Genomic DNA, 22310 nt, shown 5'->3' on the forward strand with positions numbered 1-22310 from the left:
GCATTTTTAGACACAGAAGGCATAAACTTGGGAGAGAAGAAGGGAATGATAGAGATGTTAGGATTAATTAACAACATTCACTACTTCCTTGAACACCATAGATCCGTGGTTCTAATTTCTTTAGACCTAACCGCCGCTTTTGATACCATTGACCACAACCTGTTAATTAATCGACTAGAATCTATTGGAATCATTGACCAAGCTCTTGAATGGTTTAATTCTTTTTTGTCTAACCGCTCTTCTTTCATTAGATTTAACAATAGTATATCCAAAAGCTATTCATTAGAATATGGTATCCCGCAAGGTTCAAAATTATCTCCTCTTCTATTCAATATATTTCTGTCACCACTTCTAAACATAGCACAATCTCTAGGTTTCACAGCTTTTGTCTATGCAGATGATATTCAGCTCATTCATCCATTGGATCCAGAAAGCACTGACGACATAGCAGCAATTAACAATAAACTGGTAACAATAAAAAATTGGTTAACTATAAATAAATTATCTTTAAACATTAACAAAACAAAAACGATGCTTTTCCCTTGGAAAAAAGATATAATTCTGAGTTCTCCAATTTCGATCAATAACACCAATTTAGAACAGGTCACTTCTTTAAAAATATTAGGAGTTATGATCGACGATAAGCTTTCTTATCATGATTACATAAATAATATAGTTAAATCTTGTTTCTACAAACTTCGTTTGATTCGATCACTTACAAAATTCTTAGAACCAGAATCAATCAACATTCTCATTCATTCCCTCATTATGACTAAATTAGATTATTGCAATTCTCTTCTCATTAATATAACTCAAAAGGAAAAAAGAAGGCTTCAACTCATACAAAACACCGCCGTGAAACTAATTTACAAAGCTAAAAAATATGACCACGTTACTCCGCTGTTGGTTAAATCTCATTGGCTTCCTATAAGCCATCGCTTCACCTTTAAATTGTTGCTTCTGGTGTTCAAAGCTTTAAATTACAATGAACCCCAATTTATTAACAGATGGCTTATCCCATATAGTACAACACGCTCACTTCGTTCATCTTCAACTAATCTTCTTACAGTTCCATCTATTAAAATGATAGGAACCAGAAGACAGGACATGTTCTCAGTTAATGCCCCTCAATCGTGGAATCTTTTACCCCAACACATCAGAGAACTAAAAGACCTAACACAGTTTAAAAAAATGCTAAAAACCTTTCTTTTTAAAGATGCGTATGGTTATTATGAGTAGTAAAAATTGATAATTTTATATACATTTTCAGTTTTTTCTTTTTTTAAAAAAAAACAGCCATCTTTTACCCACCTTTTGTTTTTCCCTTTTATGTTTCTTCTTCTCTTCTATCAAAATTGTAACTACTCCCCTATTTAGCCTCACATGTCTTGTATGTTTTACCCTCACATTATTGTGAAATTAGGTTTTTGATCAGTTTGTAAAGTATGTTATATGTTTACACAACAAATTTGTTTTTATGTCATTTTTAACATTGTACTTGTTTCATTTATTAATACATGTCATTTTTATTGTACATCGCCTAGCAAATTATATAGGCGATTCATCAAGACTTAATAAACTTGAAACTTGAAACTTGGGGGAGAGAATGCATTTTTGGACACAGAAGGCATGGACTTGGTAGAGAGGAAGTGAGGGAAATAGATGATTGTGTACACGGGGAATGGAAGAAAGGATAATTTTTGGTCATAGGGAGGGAGTGAGGTACAGATGAGAGGGAGAAATATTGTGGTGGAACGGACAGATTGAAATGGATGCAAGAGGGAGGAATTTTGGACATAGTGGTGAAGGGAATGGAGGGAGAGATGTGGCATGGTGCTGGAGAGGAGTGATAGAAGGAGAAATGTTGGGCATGAGACTGGTGGGCAGGGGTGAAAGATGAGAAAGGGGTAAATGCTGGACCATGGTAGGAGGAACCAATGGACAGCAACAGAAGAATTTACAGAAGATGGGAAAGCGGAAAAAAGAAACTGGGACCAACTTTGTGGAAAAATAAGTCTCCAGACAACAAAGGTAGAAAACGAATTTATTGACTAAAATATGTTAGCTTTGGGAAATGTATATAACAGATGTCTTTGTATTGTGTTTAAAAGAAAAGGAAATGCATTTCTGGGTTTTTTTCTACAGTGTTGAAGTACTTGCTGACCCTTGCTGTGATTGGTGGGGATTCCCGTGCACTGCCGGCAGAGGACCTCCTCTAGAGACAGCCAGAGCTCCCCTCCATCAAGCACAGCAGTCACTGGCAACATCCATGAGCCACTGAGGTGCCAGCATCTGTGACTCAGGGCCGCTACTGCTGCCTGCCAAGCTTTGCAAAAGGGACCCCCGGCCAACTGCAAAGGAAGTCCTCAGCTGACAGCTTGGGGGTTCTCATCAGCTGAGCATTTATATTTTATATTTACATTAGAGGCTCTGGTAAAAACCCATTTAAAAAGTATGTATACTTCCCAATTAATATTTCCAAATTAATAAAGTGTCTATGTTTATTTGTAAATGGGTCTGTACCAGAGCCTTTAATTCAGTAGCATAATTAAATGAAATAACTATTTCTGAAGTTTATAGGGACGGGTGGGGACGAAGGGGATTCCTTGCGGGGGACGGGTGGGGACCGAGGGGATTCCTCGCAGGGATGGGTGGGTTCGGAGGGATTCCTCATGGGGACGGGTGGGACTTCTGTCCCTGTGCAACTCTCTAGTGCACAGCCAGCCACCCTCCCTATTCTGCCGCTGCTTCTTTCCTTAACCAGCAGTAGAGGCAGTAAACAGGGGTGTCCGCGGGTGCTCACCGGCATTGCTCATCTTCTGGCCGGCTCCCCTGCGGAAAGCCACAGGCGTCCACTCTTCGCGCGATCCGCATGACGTCAGAGAGAAAGCTTCCGATGCAGCCGCGGATCGTGCGAGGAGCGGAAGCCCGCAGCTTTCAGCAGGGGAGCCGGCCAGACATGCTGGGCAGGGAAGGGGGGAGGGTATACATGTTGGGCAGGGAAGGAGGGAGGGTAGAAGTGCTGCACTGGGAAGGGGGAAGGGTAGAAATGCTGCAAAGGGAAGGGGGGAGGGTAGAAATACTGCACAGGCAAGGGGGGAGAAATGCTGCTGCTGCAGCACCCAATTGGGGAGAGAGAGGGAAGGAGAGAGAAGAAAGACAAGGGAGAGGAACCAGAAATACCAAGTCCATGGGAGGAAGGGAAAGGAAAAAAGGAAAGGAGATACCAGACCATGGAGGGGGAGGAAGAGATGCCATGGCATGAGGGAAGGGAAGGAGATAGAGATACCACACCATGGTGTGGAGTGGGAAGGAAGGAAGGAAAGGAGAAGAGAAAGAGAAAGAGAGAGATGCCAAAGCATAGGGGAGGGGGTGGAGATAGAAAAATGGATAGGGGTTAAGCTGAAATGAATCTTGTGCAAAGGAGAGAAGGGACCCCAGATATACAGTTTATTGAAGGGACATAGAAAGAGGGAATATGCCATATGGAAGAGAGAGAGGGTGACAGTAGATGGAAGGGGCAGAGAGAGTGTGGGCAATAGATGGAATTGGTTGAGAGAGAGGGCAGAAGCTGGGTGGAAGGGGCAAAGAGAGGGCAGATGTTGCATGGAAGGGAGAGAGGACAAATGCTGTATAGAAAGAAGAGAGCAAAGAAGATGATTAAAGCAGAAACGACAAAAGGTAGAAAGATTTTTTTGTTGCTTTACTTAGAATCAAATAGTATTGTAACTGTATTGATAAAAGTTTATAAATAGGAAATGGAAATAAGGCAATTTTTGGACTAAATCCCTTTCCTCAGGACAGGATACCATAACAGCAGTATATTGTATTGTTCTGAAGAAAGATTTGGCCTCTGAAAGCTAATTGAAAAATGGATTAGTCCAATAAAATGGTATTTTCTTATTTCTCATTATTTATTTTATTTTTATTTGTTAATTTGTAAAGTAGTGATTGTTATGTATCAGTTTTTTCAAATTTACATCTTCTGTCTTTATATTTTGCAAAGTATTAGGGGACATGTGTCACTGTTTTTGTGGTGTTGTGGTGTTGCATTGTATGCAGTCTGGTTTCTTGGCGGTTCAGTTTAACTTTTGTCTACATATTTCTATTTTTAGTTTGTGATTATTCCATATTGGGCGAGGGTGTATCTGCCTGTGTGTATGAAGGGACATGGCTTTCTGATAGCATCGACTGTACAAGATCAATTGACTGCGGGATTTGGCTTGTTTAGTTTTACAATGTATGTGTTGGTGTTTTAGTGCTCACTGCAGTGTTTAAGATGCTGCCTTTTCCTAGGTACACTCTTGTGCGATATGTGGATTGTTACTAAAAATAATATTTTTTATATAGATGGGGGGGTCAAAAATGATGGGCCCTGGGTGTCACATATGCTAGGTACGTCACTGGGTGCAGGAGCTGAGATTTACACATAAATGATATTAAAATGGGAGAAACTACAGTATGTACTGAGAGAGGTTCTGGTAGCAAATTAGCTAATTTAACATGGGAAGGAATGAAAAAGGCAAAAGAGAGGAAGGAAAGCAGAGGCTAATTTGAGGCAGTGACAATGAAAAATGGGTCAAAGAATAGCTCTGACGACCCCTGCCCCTTCTCCTTACTTTACAATGACTGGCATGAGGGATGCCTACTCCCTTCAGTCAGCAGGCCCGCCTCTTCAAAATGGTGGGCCTAACCCTCCCTGGTGCATCTGGGCCTGAGTATCTGATTCGCTCAGGTTGTTTAAGGCCCCTCCTATGGGAGGAACCTTAGGTATCTGGGCCAATCAGAGCCTTAGGCTCCTGCCCGGTACATCTGGGGAGGGGTCTAAAGCTCTGATTGGCTCAGCTATCTAAGGCTCCTCCCATCCAGGATACACCGGGGACGGGAAGGCCTGCCATTTTGAAGAGGCGGGTCTGCTGGCCAGCCATTGTAAATAAGATAAGGGGAAGGGGAAGGATTGGAGGGACAGGGGTCGCTGGAAGCACAAGGGGTGTCAGGGTGTATTGGGAGGGAGTGGGAATCCCTTCCGCTGCCAGGGAGGGGGGGAAGTTAGCAGAGTCAGATGATTAGGTGACACAGCAGGAAAGAGTGGGCATCTCTCCTGCCAATCTTTAATTTTTTTAAAAATTATTATTATTTTAATATGCATGTGTGTGGTGTGTGTGGGGGGGGGGGGGTGGAAAGGGGTTCTGAGCTGTCAGGCCTTACTTTCCTGTCAGTGTCTGAGCCAGTCATTCCTCAGGCACTGATCAGAAAGTACAGAAATTACATCTCAGACCTGTCAGCAAATTTTGACCGCAAATGTAGCACAACAAGGTTAAAGAATCACTCAGTGATTATAAAGAATCGCTTGGAGTGATAATTTTAATATTAATGACCTTGTTGTACTGCATTTGCATGGCAGTATCGGAGACTGTTAGAAAACTTATAAAAGACCTCGGTAAGCCGTTTTGATAATCTGCTGCTAAAATACCTGCATGCTAAGCCAGCTGGAACTGGTGTAGCGAGCACATTAAAGGCAGATTTTAGTTTTGAGAATCTGGCCTTGGGAGTCATAGACCAGATTGTGAATGTACCTGTACATCCTTCATCTGGCCAGTAGGTGTTACCATCGATCAATGATTGAGATGCTCATTTCCTAGGTGCTGTGCATGCGGCATGTGCAGCAACCCCAGTCCTAGTCCCAAGAGGCCTCCAAAGGAATTACAGTGGAACCTTGGTTTGCGAGCATAATTCATTCCAGAAGCATGCTCGTAAACCAAAGTGCTCATATATCAAAGCAACTTTCCCCATAGAAGGTAATGGAAATATGGGCGATTCGTTCCACATCCTCAAAAGACCCCCCTCCCAACCCCCAAGGTCACTGGCGCACTTCCACCCCCAGGAACCAGCTTCGCGCATCCTGCCCCCGAGATCCAGCATCGCCCCATCTGCCCGCCCAACCCACAGGATGTGCCAGTGCCGAAAGAGCCTGCCGCCTGCCAATGATCTCTGCTTGCTTGAGCATCTGTGCATGCTCAAGGCCTTCTGGCTTCCGCTCTCTCTGAGATTCTAATGAGATTCTCGGTTTCTCATTAGAATCTCAGATAGAGTGGGAGCCAGAAGACCCTGAGCATGCGCAAATGCTCAAGGCCCAGCAGAGATCAGCGGCAGGCTCTTTTGGCACCTGTGGGTTGGTGCTGCGTGCCAGTGCCCGATCACAGTGTGGGTTTGGGCAGACAGATGGGGGGTGATGCCAGTTCTCGGGAGCGGGAGATCGCATATCGAGTCAATGCTCAGTTTGCGAGGCAAGATTTGAGAGAGTGTTTTGGTGCAGTGGCTAGAGCTACACTGCTCCTTGTGACATTGGACAAGCCATTTAATCCCCCATTGCCCTACTGAACCCACTGGGACAAGTAGAGAAAAATGCTTGAGTACCTGAATGTAAACCACTTAGACTATAAATGGTATATAAATACTAAAATAAATATATATCATTATACTGTATGCCCAACAACAGGGTACAACAGTTAATCAATATACATAAATATCATTAAATACATAATTTAATTTCATCTACTAACCAAACAATAAAGAAAAAAGTAAACCAGTTTTGTAACTAACCCATAATCCCATAAATTAAAAATTAAAAACATTATCTGTTGTAATCTATCCAATAATCTCTCAAAAAGCCAAGTCTTGGGCACTTTCCGAAAGCCCAGATGGACTGAGTAGACTTTATTTTTTTACAAATAAGTCAGTGTAATATTATGTAATATTATGTAAAAATGTAAAAACAAACGAGAGCAGCTTAAATGCCAGAGATCAGTGCATGACTTATAGCATTCTATAAATCTAAGTCTCACCTAGACTCTGCATATGTGTGAGCTCATGTGTCATATACACTACATAAGATATGTGCAATGACGTAGTAAGGCGGGGTGGGGATGTGGCCCTTCTTTGGGGGGACACCTGCATCTCTCCTCCCCCCCCCCCCCACGTTCCTCTTGAAATGTTCGCCGGCGTGAGCAGCATCTTCCACTTACTGCTCGCACCAGACTTGGCTCCTTTCTAACATCACTTCCTGGTTGCTGGACCAGGATGTGATGTCAGAAGGGCGCCGAGGCCGAGCGTGAGCAGCAGGTGGAAGATACTGCTTGCACCAGCAAACATTTCAAGTGGTATGCAGGGGGGGGGGGGGGTGGAGAGGCACACAGTGTGGTGATGACAGTCCGGGTACCAACCTCCCTCGCTAAGCCACTGGATATGTACATGTTTACAGAACAGCACTTAAGTAGACTTTCAGCATTTACACGGACATATGAACTCATACACACATATACTGTAGGCTGGTAAATAAATGCATCTAGATAAGGGGTCTCAAAGTCCCTCCTTGAGGGCTGCAATCCCAGTTGGGCTTTCAGGATTTCCTCAATGAATATGCATGAAATCTATGTGCATGCACTGCTTTCAATGCATATTCATTGGGGAAATCCTGAAAACCCAACTGGATTACGGCCCTCAAGGAGGGACTTTGAGATCCCTGATCTAGATGTAGGCAAACTACCTTTATTATAGTAAAGTCTTTAAAAAGCTTTTTGGCAGCAGTTATCACTCCTCCGGGTGTTTGCTGTTTGACGTGCTATGTGGCCTTGTATCTTTTTGGTCTAAATCAGTGGTCTCAAAACTCATGGCCCGGGGGCTACATGTGGCCTGCCAGGCACTATTTTGTGGCCTGCGGTCTGTACTAGTGTTTCCCACTCTTTGCAGCATCTTCTGGCTTCCTTCCTGGCCTCCTGCTCTTACCTTCAGTTAATTACCGCAGCCTGCAGAGAGGATTTCCAGTGCTGTAGTGATCCTTGCAAGCTGCCGTTGTCCTCAGCAGCACATTTCCTCTGCCGCGATCCTGCCATCAGAGGAGGGGCAGGACCACGTCAGAGGGAACATGCTGCGGAAGCCGATGGTAGCCTACAAGGAACGCTACAGCACCGGCGATCCTGTCTGCAGGCTGCGGTAATTAGCTGAAACTAAGACCTGTAGGCCAGGGAGGAAGCTGTAGGATGCTGCAAAGAAGGGAAGAACATGCAAGCCTTTAGGGGGTAAGGGGGGAGATTTATAAACTATAAAGAGTTTTACCTCATGCAAAATTGTTATTTCTTTAATAAGACATTAACTATTTTTCTGCAGCCCTCCAAGTACCTATAAATCCAAAATGTGGCCCTGCAAAGGGTTTGAGTTTGAGACCACTGGTCTAAATGGTTGTGCCTTCTTCATAGAATTGCTCCAATAAAGGATTATTTTATAACTGGCTAATTTTAGGTGCTAGGAATGCATGTAAGTGCTGGTATTGTACCATTTATGTGCCTCAATAGCTTCATATAAAATACTGACTTGCGGCACATATTTTCACTGTGGATGTGCACAGGTACGAAGTTTGGGCAAAATGTGGGTGGAGTCAGCACTTATGTGAATACATTATTACATTATTTTTCCCCTGGAAAAAAGACATAAGTATAAGTGCTCCATTTACTTTAGACAATGTTCATCTAAACTCAGTAAAATCCCTAAAAATATTAGGTATTATTATAGATGATAGGTTATCTTTCCATGAACACATAACTAACACTGTCAGATCTTGTTTCTATAGACTGCGTATGATCCGCTTAATCACCAAATTTTTAGAGCGAAAATCACTTAATATATTGATCCATTTGTTAATTATCTCAAAACTTGACTATTGTAACTCTTTATTAATAAATGTCACTCAAAAAGAAAAGAGGCGACTTCAGATCGTTCAAAATACCGCCATCAAATTAATATACAACCGTAAAAAATTTGATCATGTTACACCACTCCTGATTGATTCACTCTGGCTTCCTGTCACCCATCGCATTACTTTTAAAATTCTGCTTTTAGTTTTTAAAACGTTGTCCTCAAACGAACCCCAATTCATTAATAAATTACTTATTCCCCATAATACATCCCGTTCTTTAAGGTCCACTAATCAAAAACTCTTAACAGTTCCATCTTTAAAAGTTATTGGAACTTGTCGTCCTGATATTTTTTCTGTAATGGCTCCACAACTGTGGAACACTTTACCTCAGTATATAAGAGAGGAAAATGATCTAAAACATTTTAAAGGTATTCTGAAGAGCTTCCTTTTTAAAGATGCTTTTAACTTATAAATCATATTTTATGATTTTTTTTTTTTTTCTCTCTTCTTTTTTCTTTTCCTCTTTCAATTTTTTTTTCACCTTACCTGCTGTTTTTACCATTTATGTTACCTTTATAGATACAATTGTAGTTCTGCCCTTTCTTCCCTTATGTTCTTGTTAGTTTGTATGTCAGTATGTCAAACCTATTTAATTAATTATGTATACACCTTTCTCTCCCTTTTTTATTTGTAAATTGCTTAGCAAATTAAATTAAGCGATTCAATAAGTTAAAAATAAACTTGAAACTTGAATAGATTATAAAATGCTTTAATTTATGCATGTACATATGGTATGTACATGCTAACATTTACACCATCTGATGTTAATACTGGTAACTGCATGCATGTGTGATATTTTATAAATTCAAATAGATGTGATGTTTTAAAATAGACGCGTAAAGGGGGGGCAGGGGGGAGATGGTGGGGTGGGCTTGGGGGTGGAGGGAACTTGGGGTAGTTGGGGGTTTTTGGGTGGGTATACTTGACCCATGTTTTTGTCATGTTGTACTTGCTTATGTGGATAATGCCTCTGTTCCTTCTATGCAGGCATTTGTTGTTGTTTTCACTTCTGCGGGTTTTTCATGTCAATAAAAATTGTTTACAATCTAAAATAGGCGCGTGAAGATATTAGCGCCAGTTAATAAGCTTGCCATTCTAAAGTGCTAACACATCTAACCCTGGCTTTTTCTCTTTACAGAGCATCATCGATGAGGATTATGAGAATTTTGAGGTCCTGCAAACTGTGTCTGAACAGATTTACTGCAATATATAACACACCAAGAAGGAACAAGAATACTGCACTGAGAAATAAATGAGGTTTGGTAGCCATCTGGTACCATAAGAACATAAGAGTTTCCATACTGGGACAGACCGAAAGTCCATCAAGCCCAGTATCCTGTTTCCAAATAGTGGCCAACCTAGGTCACAAGTGCTTGGCAAGTTCCCAAAGGGTAAAACAGATTTTATGCTGCTTATCCTAGGAATAAGCAATGGATTTCCCCAAGTCCATCTTAATAATGGCTTGTGGACTTTTGTTTTAGGAAATTTAACCAAACCTTTTTTAAACCCTGCTAACTGCTTTCACCACATAACTCTGTCAAATCCGTTCATTCTTAATAATATTCCACTCAACTTAGTCTCCTCTGTAAAAATCCTCGGAGTAATAATAGACGATAAATTGATCTATCACGAACACATTTCTCTTACTGTCAAAAACTGCTTCTTCAAATTACGACTGATCCGCTCGATCGCCAAATTTCTCAGTTTAACTTCGATTAAGATACTCATTCATTCCTTAGTAATAGCAAAACCTGACTACTGCAATGCACTTCTTCTTAATATTACCCAGAAAAAAAAAGGAGACTTCAGTTAATACAAAATACGGCCATCAAATTAATATATAACGTGAGAAAATATGACCATGTCACACCATTACTGATAGACGCCCACTGGCTGCCAATCGGTCATAGGATTATCTTTAAAATAATGTTGCTTATTTTCAAAACACTAGCATCTAATGAACCTCAATTTATATCTAGATTTCTAATCCCACACAGTACTCAACATCCACTTCGATCATCTGGTCAAAATCTGCTTTCAGTACCCTCTCTGAAAATCATAGGAACAAGAAGATCTGATATGTTCACAGTGATGGGACCTCAATGGTGGAACGCTCTGCCTCAATATATTAGAATTGAAAATGACATCGCAACATTTAAAAAATTTTTAAAAACCTATCTATTTAATGATGCTTTTAATATCTGAAGCTTTTATATTTTTTAGAGATGCTCCTAACTGTGCTATGGATTAATTACCCCTTACCTTTTGTTTTTTCCTTTTTTCTACCAAAAATTTAAGATTGTAACTTTTAATTTTTTTCCCTCCCGATTCATGTCTGTATTTTATGTAATCATATTGTTAAAATGTTAGTTTCTCTTTATTATTCTTTACTCGGATTTTGTACATCACTTAGCAATTTTAATAGGCGATTCATCAAATGTATTAATAAACTTGAACAAATTCCAGAGTTTAATTAGATGTTGAGTGAAAAAATAGTATCTCCAGTTTTAAATCTGCTTAGTAGCTTCATCACATGCCCCCTAGTCCTAGTATTTGTGGAAAGAATATGCAAGAAATTCACATCTACCCATTCTAATCCACTCAGGGGAAGATTCTCAAAACTTAATATTGCCTTTAATGTGGTCGCTAAACCTGCTCCAGTCAGTTTAGCATGCATGTATTTTAGCAGCGGATTATCAAAACAGCTTACCGTGGTATTTTCTGAGCTTCCTAGCAGTCTCCAATTCTGCCATGCAAATAGGATCATCAGTATTTAAATGAGCACTCAGGGTGATTTTCATCATTGCCAAGTGATTCTCTAAGCACGGCATTGGCTTTTGGTGACCAAAAATCAGCAACTGGTCCAGGGGTGGCAGTACTATGCTGGCACTGTGAAAACGCATCTCTGGTGTGTGTTTTTACTGTGGCTCATGAAAAAATTTTTTTACAAGATTCAAATAAATTATAGCAGTTGGGGTTTTTTTTGGGGGGTGAAGGGAATAAAAGCACGCCACCACTGCCATAAAGCAACCCCCTCCCCAGCAGCAGAAGAGTTGCCACTCCCTCCTGCTGTGGCCACCATTGTACCCCTGGTGACCCCCTCGCCCCCCCCTTCCCCAGCTTGTTCACAAAGACCAGACAAAGGGATGCCTACTCCCTCCGGCCAGCAAGCCCGCCTCTTCAAAATGGTGGGCCTTCCCCTCCCCGGCGCATCCTGGAATATGCCAGGGAGGGGCTTAAGGTTTTGATTGGCCCAAGTTGCTTAAGGCCCCTCCTATGGCCTGCTGGACGGAGGGAGTAGGCATCCCTCTGGTCAGTCTTTATGAACAAGGTAGTGGAGTGTGGGGTCAGAGGCATGGGGGGGGTCTTTGGAGGCAAGATGGCAGTGACAGGAGGGAGTGGGGGGTGCCTGTGTGTCTGGGGGGTTGCTTTATGGTGGTAGTGGGAGAGCGCATCCTTCCTGCTGATCTTTGATTTGGGGTCTTCTTTTTTTTATATATTCTGCACATATACCGATCACTCTCACCAGTGATCGGCACATGCAAATTTAGCAACTTTCCATAAACCTCATTTGCATGCACTTTTTTAAAGAATGATTCGCCTTTTTGAGATTGTTACAATAGCAGCCATGACAGCGACCCGTTGGATTTTACCACGAACATTAGAGAATCTTCCCCTCAGTATTTTATAGACCTCTATCATATCTCCCTTGAGCCATCTCTTCTCCAGCCTGAAGAACCCTAGCCGCTTTAGCCTTTCTTCATAGGGAAGTCGTCCCATCCCTTTCATCATTTTCATCACCCTTCTCTGTACCTTTTTTTAATTCTGCTATATCTTTTATCAGATGTGGTGACCAGAATTGCACAGAATATTTGAGGTGCGGAATTACCATGGAACAATACAAGGGCACTATAACATTCTTGTCTCTGTTTTCCATTCCTTGCCTGATAATTCTCAACATTTTATTTGCTTTCTTAGCTGCTGCCACATACTGAGCCATGGGCGATGACTCCTGACAGGGAACCCTGCATCACATAGCTATAGTTCGGGTTCCTCTTTCCCATATGCATCAATTTGCACTTGCTCACATTGTACATCATCTGCCGTTTTGATGCTCAGTCTTTCAGTCTCACAAGGTCATCTTGCAATTTTTCACAATCTTCTTGTGACTTAACAACTTTGAACAATTTGGGGCTCCTTTTACAAAGCCACGCTAGGGTCTTAACACGCGGACTAGCGCACGCTAAATTGCAGAACAGAACAGAGAGGGTCCTCACGTACGTTGTCATCAGTGTGTGTATTGCCCTCATGTCCTCAACACTGACCAAGTGGTAATTCCTCAAACAGGGGGTAAGAAATTTTATTTAAGAACAGGCACTAATTGTTTGTCATCTGCAGTAATATATTGCATTATTTGCCCTTGTAGGCTGTATTACATAGGACATACCCGGCGTGCTATTAAAATCCGCATTGCCGAACACTTGAGCAATATAAGATGCAAACGTGTAACTGCCCCCCTGGTGAGCCATTGGATTGAGCAACAACACTCTATTGAGGAATTACAATATACTGTTCTTATGTGTGCTTATAAAGAATCTGGAAATATCACTCAACATCTTCTTTATTTGGAGCAGAAGTTTATATTCCAATGGCATACCTTGGCCCCCACAGGATTAAACAATGATATTGAATGGTTTCAATTATAATCAATCATGATGTCAGAAGTGATGATGTAGTAGGTAGTAAAAGGGGAGTGTATTTAAAGCGTGGCCTGCTGGGAAGTTCTTCTTGTCAGTAGTGCGTGTGTGAGCAGTACAGAGTGTTTGTGCCGGTAAGTTGTAGAGAGAGTGTGTACATTGAGTATTTCAAATGTAGTGTTTATTAAGTTAGCAAGCTGTGTGGTGCAGTGTTGATTTGAGTTATCTTGTAATTGTAGTACCCCTCCTGAAGAAGCCAGCGGGTGAAACCTAGGTTGGGGGGGTCGGTATTGTGAATAAACGGAGGAGCCCGGAGCAGTTATGTGTACCATCTACACCATTCAAAGTTAAGTTGTTGTGAAATTTATGATTTTATTTTTATTTAAGTTTTATTTTCTGTTATTTAGTCTTTGTTTGGTGTAGGAGACTGTGAACAACTATGATGGTCTCCTTAACAGCTGCCCCGTGAACTTGTTTCACCGGACCTCAGCTGTGGGTCTGAGTGTTCACTTAACCACATCAGCCTTGTGTTGAAATTAGTGCTTGAAGTAAAACAAAGGTGATTAGTACAACAGTGACTTAGATCATGTTTTACTTAGACCATTTTTTACATGGTCTAAGTCACAACGTCCAAGTTCTGCCGATCCTGGGCTGTATAACTTTCGGTTATACATGCTGTACGACTAAATCTAAGCCGGCCCACGTCCCACCCAACTCCCGCCCTCAACACTCCTCCCGAAACACCCCGTTTAGCTTTGGTTGTTCAGTGGCACTATGAAGGCCTAGGTCATTTAGAAATACGTCCAAAACCCGTTTTAGTATCGGCACTTGGACGTATTTGGGAAATGTTCGTCCAAGTGCTGACTTAGGGCCGGTTTTTGGATGTTTTTTTCCTTTCAATTATGAGCCCCATAGTGTTAAAGGAGGCCTACCCTGTCCTCAGGATGGAATCGGTGTGTGTAGCTTTAAAGACCTGCCTTGTGTGTAAGTTTCACAACTGTTTATATCTGAAAGAGAGACAACACAGACGGGCAAATGACATTAACTATATTGGAGTTTCCAAAAGTCCTTTTTATTTTGTACAAAATAAACAAAAAATCAAACATACAAGAATGGTGACACATAAGCAGCTTCTGAATACCACTATTAATAATCAGGGTTTCTGATACATTATGTACATTACATCCAGGGACAAGATGCATATTTACAAGACATTAAATAAGTCGAGTCCAAGCTGCTGATTGGAGCCAGCTGGGATACAGCTGCTTGTTTTTCACTGAGGTGCATACTGGGACTGTTAAACGGGTAATTTGGATTAGAAATCTCATGCATGTTTTCATAACCCAAGGAGACTTTGAAATATGAGCAGGAAAGCCAGAATGTAGACTCACATGCTCTTGTTGACCTGGTGTCAGGCAGTCACTCAAGTCCTCAACCCAGGCCTAGAGCACTCCCAGCCAGTCAGGTTTTAGGATATCCACCATGAATATGCATAAGATAGATTTGTATGTAATGGAGGTATGCATGCAAAGCTATCTCATACATATTCATTATGGATATCCTGAAAGTCTGACTGGCTAGATGTATCTTGAGGGGATTGAGAACCCCTGGTTTACTCTAGACCAGTGGTCTTCAAATGTTACACAGGGGCCATTTTAGATTCTAATGAGCTGAAGGACAGCCACTAAATATTTTCCCATGGGGAGCCACCACACTGCTGACTTCCATCCCTACAGCCCTTTCAGACTTCATTGGGAAGTATTCTCGAAGTTGTAACCATTTCCAAATGTTATGCATTTGCTTATCTAATGAGAAATGCCTTGTCCCTCATGCAAGTGCTCTTGCCCCCATCCAGTGGTATAATAAGAGGGGGGAAGACCACCCTAGGAGCTAGCCTTGGCTCCCTTCTGATATCACTTCCTGGTCACGGGACCAGGATGTGACATCAAAAGGGATCCAAGGCTAGTGTGAACAGCAGCTGGAAGGTGCTGCTGCTGCTAACCCCAGTGAACTTTTCAAGAGGTATATGGGGGGGGGGGGAGATGCTCAAGTGGCAGGGAAGAGTGGGCTTCACTCAAGTGATGATGCAGGGTGCCCCCACCTCAGCCACAAACATCCTCACTATACCATTACCTCCATCTACTTTCCCCTTTTCTGTCCTAAGCTTGGGTAGGGAGGCAAAGTAGCAGAAAAACAACAACTAGAAAGGCAATGAGGGCCAAATAGGTCTCCAGGGGCTAGCAATACAGACCACTACTCTAGACCAGGGGTGGGCAACCAGTCAGGTTTTCAGGATTTCCCCAATGAATATGCATTGAAAGCAGTGCATGCAAATAGATCTTATGCATATTCATTGGGGAAATTCTGAAAACCCGACTAGACCGGAGTTGCCCACCCCTGCTCTAGACAAACCCAAATTCAGCATTTTTGGGGAAGTTGAGATGGGGGAGATATAATTGAATAATTTTTTGTTCTGGTGTATTATAAGTGCACTGAAAATAAACTTTAAAAGGTTTTTATTTTTAAAAAGGCACAAGTTTAAACAGCAAAATACTAAATAACAAAATGAATGGAGAGTTGAAAGAAAATAAATAAAAGTTTAATGGCAGTGTTGTAGCGTTCCTCCTGCCTCTTGGGTCCCTGTCTTTCTCCACAGCAGTCAATCACACCACCTTCTTAAATATCAATAGTGAAAGTCAGCAAAATCATCCTGATTAAGCAGAGAGGATGGCAAGGCTCTTGTTAAAAGGCTGCAAAGTACATGCTGCCTGATGCCAGGGAGATGATGAATCCTAGTCTTGATATCTGCCTCCCATGACATGGGGGGTCCGTAGACTGGAAGACACTGGAGAGAAGAGAGCTGGAAGAATGGAAGAGTCTGAATGGATGATGGCTGCAATCACGATTTGCAGCAGAAGCCACATCCCACCTGTTTTGTGCAGCACTTGCAGCAGTACCGACACATGGAGAGATGGGACTGTCTCTTTGGGCGCAGCAATGACATCTGAGGGAGCAAATAAGAGAGAGAAAACCCAATGAGACTGCTTCGCTGGATTTATTTATCGTATATCTGGACATGGTCTTGCAGTTTATAACTCCATCATATAAAAGAAAGTTACGATAAAATAAGTAACTTAATTTATATTAAATCTATTCCGTATCTTGTAAAGCCAAAATGTTTTCAAAACATTTTAGAATTCATCGCCATACTCCCCCTGAAACTGGTTCTTCGCACTTATTCCACCCTGAGCACAGGCTCAGGGTGTATTGGCAATCTCATTCCTTTATCCTAAGTAGCTTAAAAAATCTCTTCCCCCTCCTCCTAGATAAATTCTCCCCCAAAACCTCCACTTAATCTCTTCCTCCCCAAAACACCAACCAAGTATTCAGATCCCTGAAATGTAATGTAATCTTATTTGTACTCTAACTGTAATCTATTTGTTATATCACACAGTAACGTACAGTCAATTTAATATCCAATTTGCAAGTTCTTCCAGAATAATCCAGCTACCTCTCCTCCCTTGTAACCAAAAAAACCCCCAATACTGCTGTAACTTCACTGGAAATGTCCAGTTAGCTCTTTTGTAATCCGCCTTGAACTGCAAGGTATAGGCGGAATAGAAGTCCCGAATGGAATGGAATATAATCACTGTTTTTTTTCTTGCAAGTACTGTGGGCCTATGCACTCCTGGCCTTAAGCATGAATAGTGTGATCTAATACTGGACCCTGAAGTTCACCGGCCACCTGTACCATTGCTTCCCTACTGGCGAGACAGGTCTCTGTTGAAGCCCAGACAAAACTTGGACTTCCATGGACTAACTGCAACCTCCGCAGCCTGCATAGACTGTGTTAAATTAGGCCAGAGGGGAGAAACTGAATGCATTAGCTACTCAAATCCAGATAAGGTCAGAGCTGCCTCTTCATGCAATCCAGTCCTCAGGACCCCTAGTATACCCCACTAATGTGAGATGCTAACCCTGAATTCATCTATACCCTAAAGTTACATGCAGACGTCTTAGTGCTTAAGTGAGATTCTCCCACAATGGATTACAACAATTTTGTAACTAAACATTAAAACAGTTCTAAAGTTTGTTGAGGGTAAAATCTTTCAACTTTCTGATCAATTTCAGTTGAAAGAAAGTCTTTTGAATCATACTGTTAAGGCATTGTATCGCAAACTGTGTGTCTCCTGAGATTTCAGATGTGCTGCAACACACTGGCGAGGAAGAGAGTCGCCCACGCCAACTGACTGCCTACAGAATGTGTCTCACGCAGCGAGAGGCATGTCCTGTAGGAAGTCAGCCAGTGCAGATGACTGTCCTCCTGGCTGGCATCTCTCCTCCTCTCCCCTTCTGGATCCCTCCACCAAAGCGGGTCACAGCCCAGTGCGCATGACATCATCGCATCGACGTCCGCACACTTCCGGGGCTCTGGATTTAGTGTGCTGCTGACTGGAAAGTTTGCGTGTCATTGTGTTAAGGTCTTCTTAAGAGGGCGTTCTCAGTACTTTCAAATCGATCAAACTCTTTTTGTCAAAAATGAGGAATACAGCTAAGCCTTTTTATGACATGGTATTACAGTATAAGGTGGTAAGTCAAACTGGAAAACCAAACTAAACTCAATCACTCTTGTTATTGGACCTCAGAGCTGGATTAATCTATCTCACAATCTGAAATTGAAACTAAATCTTTCAGAATTCAGCAATGGTTTAAAGATTTGGTTCTTTCACCAGGCTTTTAATATTGTTGACCAGTGGCATAGTCATGTGGAGGGGGGGGGGAGGCCTGGGCCCCCACTTTGACCTCAGGTTCCCTCCAGAATTTCACCACCCCTTTGCTGGCAGGGATGTTGAAGTCCTACCAGTTAAATAACTACAGTACAGTACTCCCCCGATATTCGTGGGGGTTCCGTTCTAGGAACCCCCGTGAATGCTGAAAAACCGCAAATACAGTTTTTAGCGGGGGAGATAGGAGAGGCCGCCTCTTCCTGCACTAAAGTCGTGCCTCACCAATCAGGAGCTGCTTTGACACGCAGAAGAGGCGGTCGGAGCAAACCGTGAGTGATTTCCTTTGCTCGCCGGCGCTCCAGCTGCTCTCTCCTGCCCGGACATTTGCGGTCAGAAAATCTGCAAATGACCAGGACTGCGAACAGCGAACCGCAAATGACCGGGGGAACAATGTATAGAGAATAACATGGGGACAAATCTGTCCCCGTCCCCACGCGTTTCGTCACTGTCCCTGTCCCATTCCTGTAAACTCTGCCTAAACTACACAAGCCTCAAAACACTTATTTTTTATTTTTTTTATCTTTATTGATTTTTAATCGAAGGCAGTGCCAAACAAATAAGAATAATTTTTACATACAATTCCTCGCCTCAAACACTTATGATTTTAAAGTGTTTGAGGCTTGTGCAGATGACAGAGCTTGCAGGAATAGGGCAGGGGCAGGAAAAGAACTTGCCGCGACAGGATGGGAGGGGAAAATTTGTTCCCATGTCATTCTCTAATACAGTACAGCTGCTCCCCTCCTCCTAGCAATGCTTCCTTACAGCAAAAGTCAGCATGTGCCTTCAGATGCCAATGTCACAACTTCTTGGGTTATGAAAGCAGCACAAGGAGGATTATTTATTTGGCTGGCAGGGATGCAGCATCCCTGCCAGTAAAGGTATGTTTGGTTCTAGGGGCAAGAGAGGATAAGGGAGCAATGTGTTGCCATCCGCAGTCCACCACCCAAATTGGAGGGCCGTCTACACCCCTGGTGTTGGCTAATCTGTTTTTCTGCTGGATTCTATTCTATTTTTTTTTTTTTTTTTTTGCTGGATCGTGTTATTATTGCTATATTTTGCATGACTTGCAGTTGGTTTTATGTTGCATTATGTTATTTATGCTGTGCGCTGCTTTGTGATGATCATTAAAGCAATACAGAAATGAACTAAAAGCTCTTGGTGAAAGAAATCAAGAACCCTGTTGTAGAAAATTGAACTACAGAATGTATAACCCTGAATTTTGCTATACAGTATTTTGAATTCAAAACATTATACAGAAGCAGCAATTTCATATATAAGATATATCTAGGTTTTAGCAAATGGTTCTCTAAATCTCTCTTATCACCCGAGCCACACAGCAGTGGATGGAGAGATGAAAACATGTGGAGGGGGGGGGGGGGGGGACCTGACTGCCATTATTATCAGCACAATCTGTGACTATTGATTAGGAATTGCACATAGGAGCTGGCCGACTGTCTCATCGATCCAGAGAACTGTTATCACTCTTGTCACTTTTACAATTGGAAATCTGGAGTCATTCCAGGCCTGGACCCTTCTCAGCTGTCCCTCTCTTCCACGGGGGTTACCGGACTTGTACTGCAGATGGAGGACACCAGGTCACAGTGGCAGAAATTCAAAAGTCAGGGGCCCCCATATTGGAAAGAGCCCAGAGGAGGAGGAATGAGATCCCCCCCCCCCCCCAGAAGATATGTGAAAGGTAGAATGGAATAAAGAGCATTAAATCTGATCAAATCAGTATGGGAGCAGTTATTTGTCCACTAACTTATACAAAGGGGTTCTAAAAGGTTCTCAGCCCAACAACTAGCTTCCTAAATTCTGAGTGTTATTTTTCCACTGTCGCTGAGAAAAAGTGTGCCGCCTTATTTTGCTAAGTGTTAATGCTTTGACATTGATTCAGATCACTAATTGAACCATACCCATATCATTCTCTTTGCGGTTGGGCTGAAAACTTTTCAGCACCCCCTCCTATGTGTCCCAGCAACCTGTGCTACCTCACTGCACATATGAAGTCCTGTTAACTTTTTAGAATGTAAGGAAATAAATAGGGGAAAATAAGAGTCTTTCTTAATAAGCAAACTAAAAACATCCAAAGAACATACCAGCTGGCTGGGCTTTGCCTCCATTGGAACCTTTAACAGAGCTGTAGAGGGTGCCTCAGCTACTGCCTGTAAAGTACAGAAGAACAGTCAGTATCCTCGTCCCCTGCCCACCAACCCACAGTGTAAAGCCAGCTAGGGACAGATACGGAGAAGGAAGTCAGCTAACAAATAGTAAGTCATGCTCTAAGTGACTAAGTGTGTTTATGTCATACACACCTTTGGAACATTTAGATTTAGGGACATTCAAACATCTATAGGAAAGGGCTTCAGGCTGCAAGGACAATGGGCTAGATTCACTAACCTGCCTGATCGTGACCGATCCGTGTCCGATCCATGGCAGGCCGACCAATTCACTACAGGGTAATATTTAAATGGGAGCGATCGGAGGAACGCCCCCCACTGATCACACAGATCGCTAATGAGCGATCCAGACGCATGCGCAGACCATCTCTATGCTTGTCAATGGTCTGTGCATGCTCTCTCCGCGCAAGGAAGACACTTGCAGGCGGCGGCGGTGGGGCTTTCAGCCAGAACATGCTGGGCCTTAGCCTGCCCGACTTTGCTACTCTCTGCCGCCTTCCCTGCAGTGCGAGTCCGCAGGTTTAAAGCGGGGCTGCACTGCGGCGTGTAACCCCACTTTAAACCCGCAGGCTCGCACTGCAGGGAAGGCAGCAGAGATCCAGAGCTCGGGGCAGAGAGCAGGGCATGATTGGGACAGAGCAGGGCAATATCGGGGCAGAGAGCAGGTCTGGAAGATCGGGGCAGAGTGCAAGGTGGCAATGGAGCAGGAGAGTCAGCAGAGACGTGTGCGACTGGTCCCCAGTTGATCGGCCAGCCCAGTCGGTGTCCCAGATTTGTATAGTGAATCACTTTGTATGCCGTTTCCCCTCATTTGCATGCATGGATCGGAAGCGGATCGGAGGAGAGTTTAGTGAATCAGGTCGGAGGGAAATCAGGTCGCAAAGGGGTCACAAACCGATCGGTTTGCTTAGTGAACCTAGCCCAATATGTCCCAATGTGCAATTTATCTGATAAGCAAACTAAGAATTACTTATGCAAAATAGGGATTTGGATTGAACTACTTGTCCGTACCAAATATGAGTTCAGGGCGAATTACATTTCAGGCACTGCAGTTGTTTCCCTGCCGAACAGGACTTGGGACTGAAGAAGCAAAGTTTTTTTGTGGGCAGAGAAAGACTGGCAGAATTCTAGGCCACAAAAGAATAAGAAAGAAAAAAAAAAAAAAAAGCTTGAAGTCAGAGAAAAGAGAACACAGGAAATGAGTGGAGAGGGAAGGGCAAGGAGGAAATGATCCTAGTAAGTATGTACAAGCGGACACATGCAGAAAACAGATATACGCACAGTCTCTGTTCATCTGAGAAAAACCTAAAAAATTTTGTTGTTTTTAATATACCTGAGTTTCGGCATCTGCAAAGCTGAAACTGAAAATGAAGATGGAGCAGAGGAAAAGGGCACAAATTGCAGTCATTTTCCTCATCCTTTATCCTGTGTGTTGCAGGGCTTTTGTCCTTCAAATGTCTCTGGCTGATCTCTCTCTTCTGCTCTGAAGATCCCTGCACTGATGGTCCTGTACTTATAGTCCACTCTGGAAGGTCATCGAGCTTCTGGGAAATGGCTGTAGAGGCTTATCTCTCCTGAGATCTCATTTAGCAATCATCACCTGTTTCTAACCCAATACACCTCCCCCCCACCCCACCCCCAAAAAAGAAAGTCAAATGTAAACAATTATTATTTAGCAATTCTTCCCATAAATAAGAAAACAGACTTTTACAGTAAACTTCAGTGAGGAATTGAAAAAGGAAGTTTAAATCCAGCAAACTGTTATTTTTGTTGCCTTTGTGGTGTTAATGCAACAGAAACAGTGTTCTGTTAGAAAGGATGAGAGATCAGTAACTAACTAGTCACATGTGTTACAGGACTTCTCAGTTGCAGCTAAGCCCCATCACGCATGCAG

General features: G+C 42.6%; 1 protein-coding gene across 4 annotated transcripts in view; it reads left to right on the top strand.

The window, feature by feature from the left end:
- The window catches only part of LOC117345672 (sialoadhesin-like), a 71241-nt gene extending 60141 nt beyond the window's left edge, over positions 1-11100 (top strand). For all 4 annotated transcript variants that reach the window (XM_033914661.1, XM_033914663.1, XM_033914660.1 and 1 more), the window contains one exon: positions 9891-11100. In XM_033914661.1, the coding sequence (XP_033770552.1) occupies positions 9891-9965 (75 nt within the window). In that variant the 3' untranslated portion in view covers positions 9966-11100. The remainder of the gene's footprint in view (positions 1-9890) is intronic.
- The last annotated feature ends 11210 nt before the right edge of the window (positions 11101-22310 follow it).

Source organism: Geotrypetes seraphini, chromosome 11 (assembly GCF_902459505.1).
Source record: "Geotrypetes seraphini chromosome 11, aGeoSer1.1, whole genome shotgun sequence".
Classification (NCBI taxonomy): domain Eukaryota; kingdom Metazoa; phylum Chordata; class Amphibia; order Gymnophiona; family Dermophiidae; genus Geotrypetes; species Geotrypetes seraphini.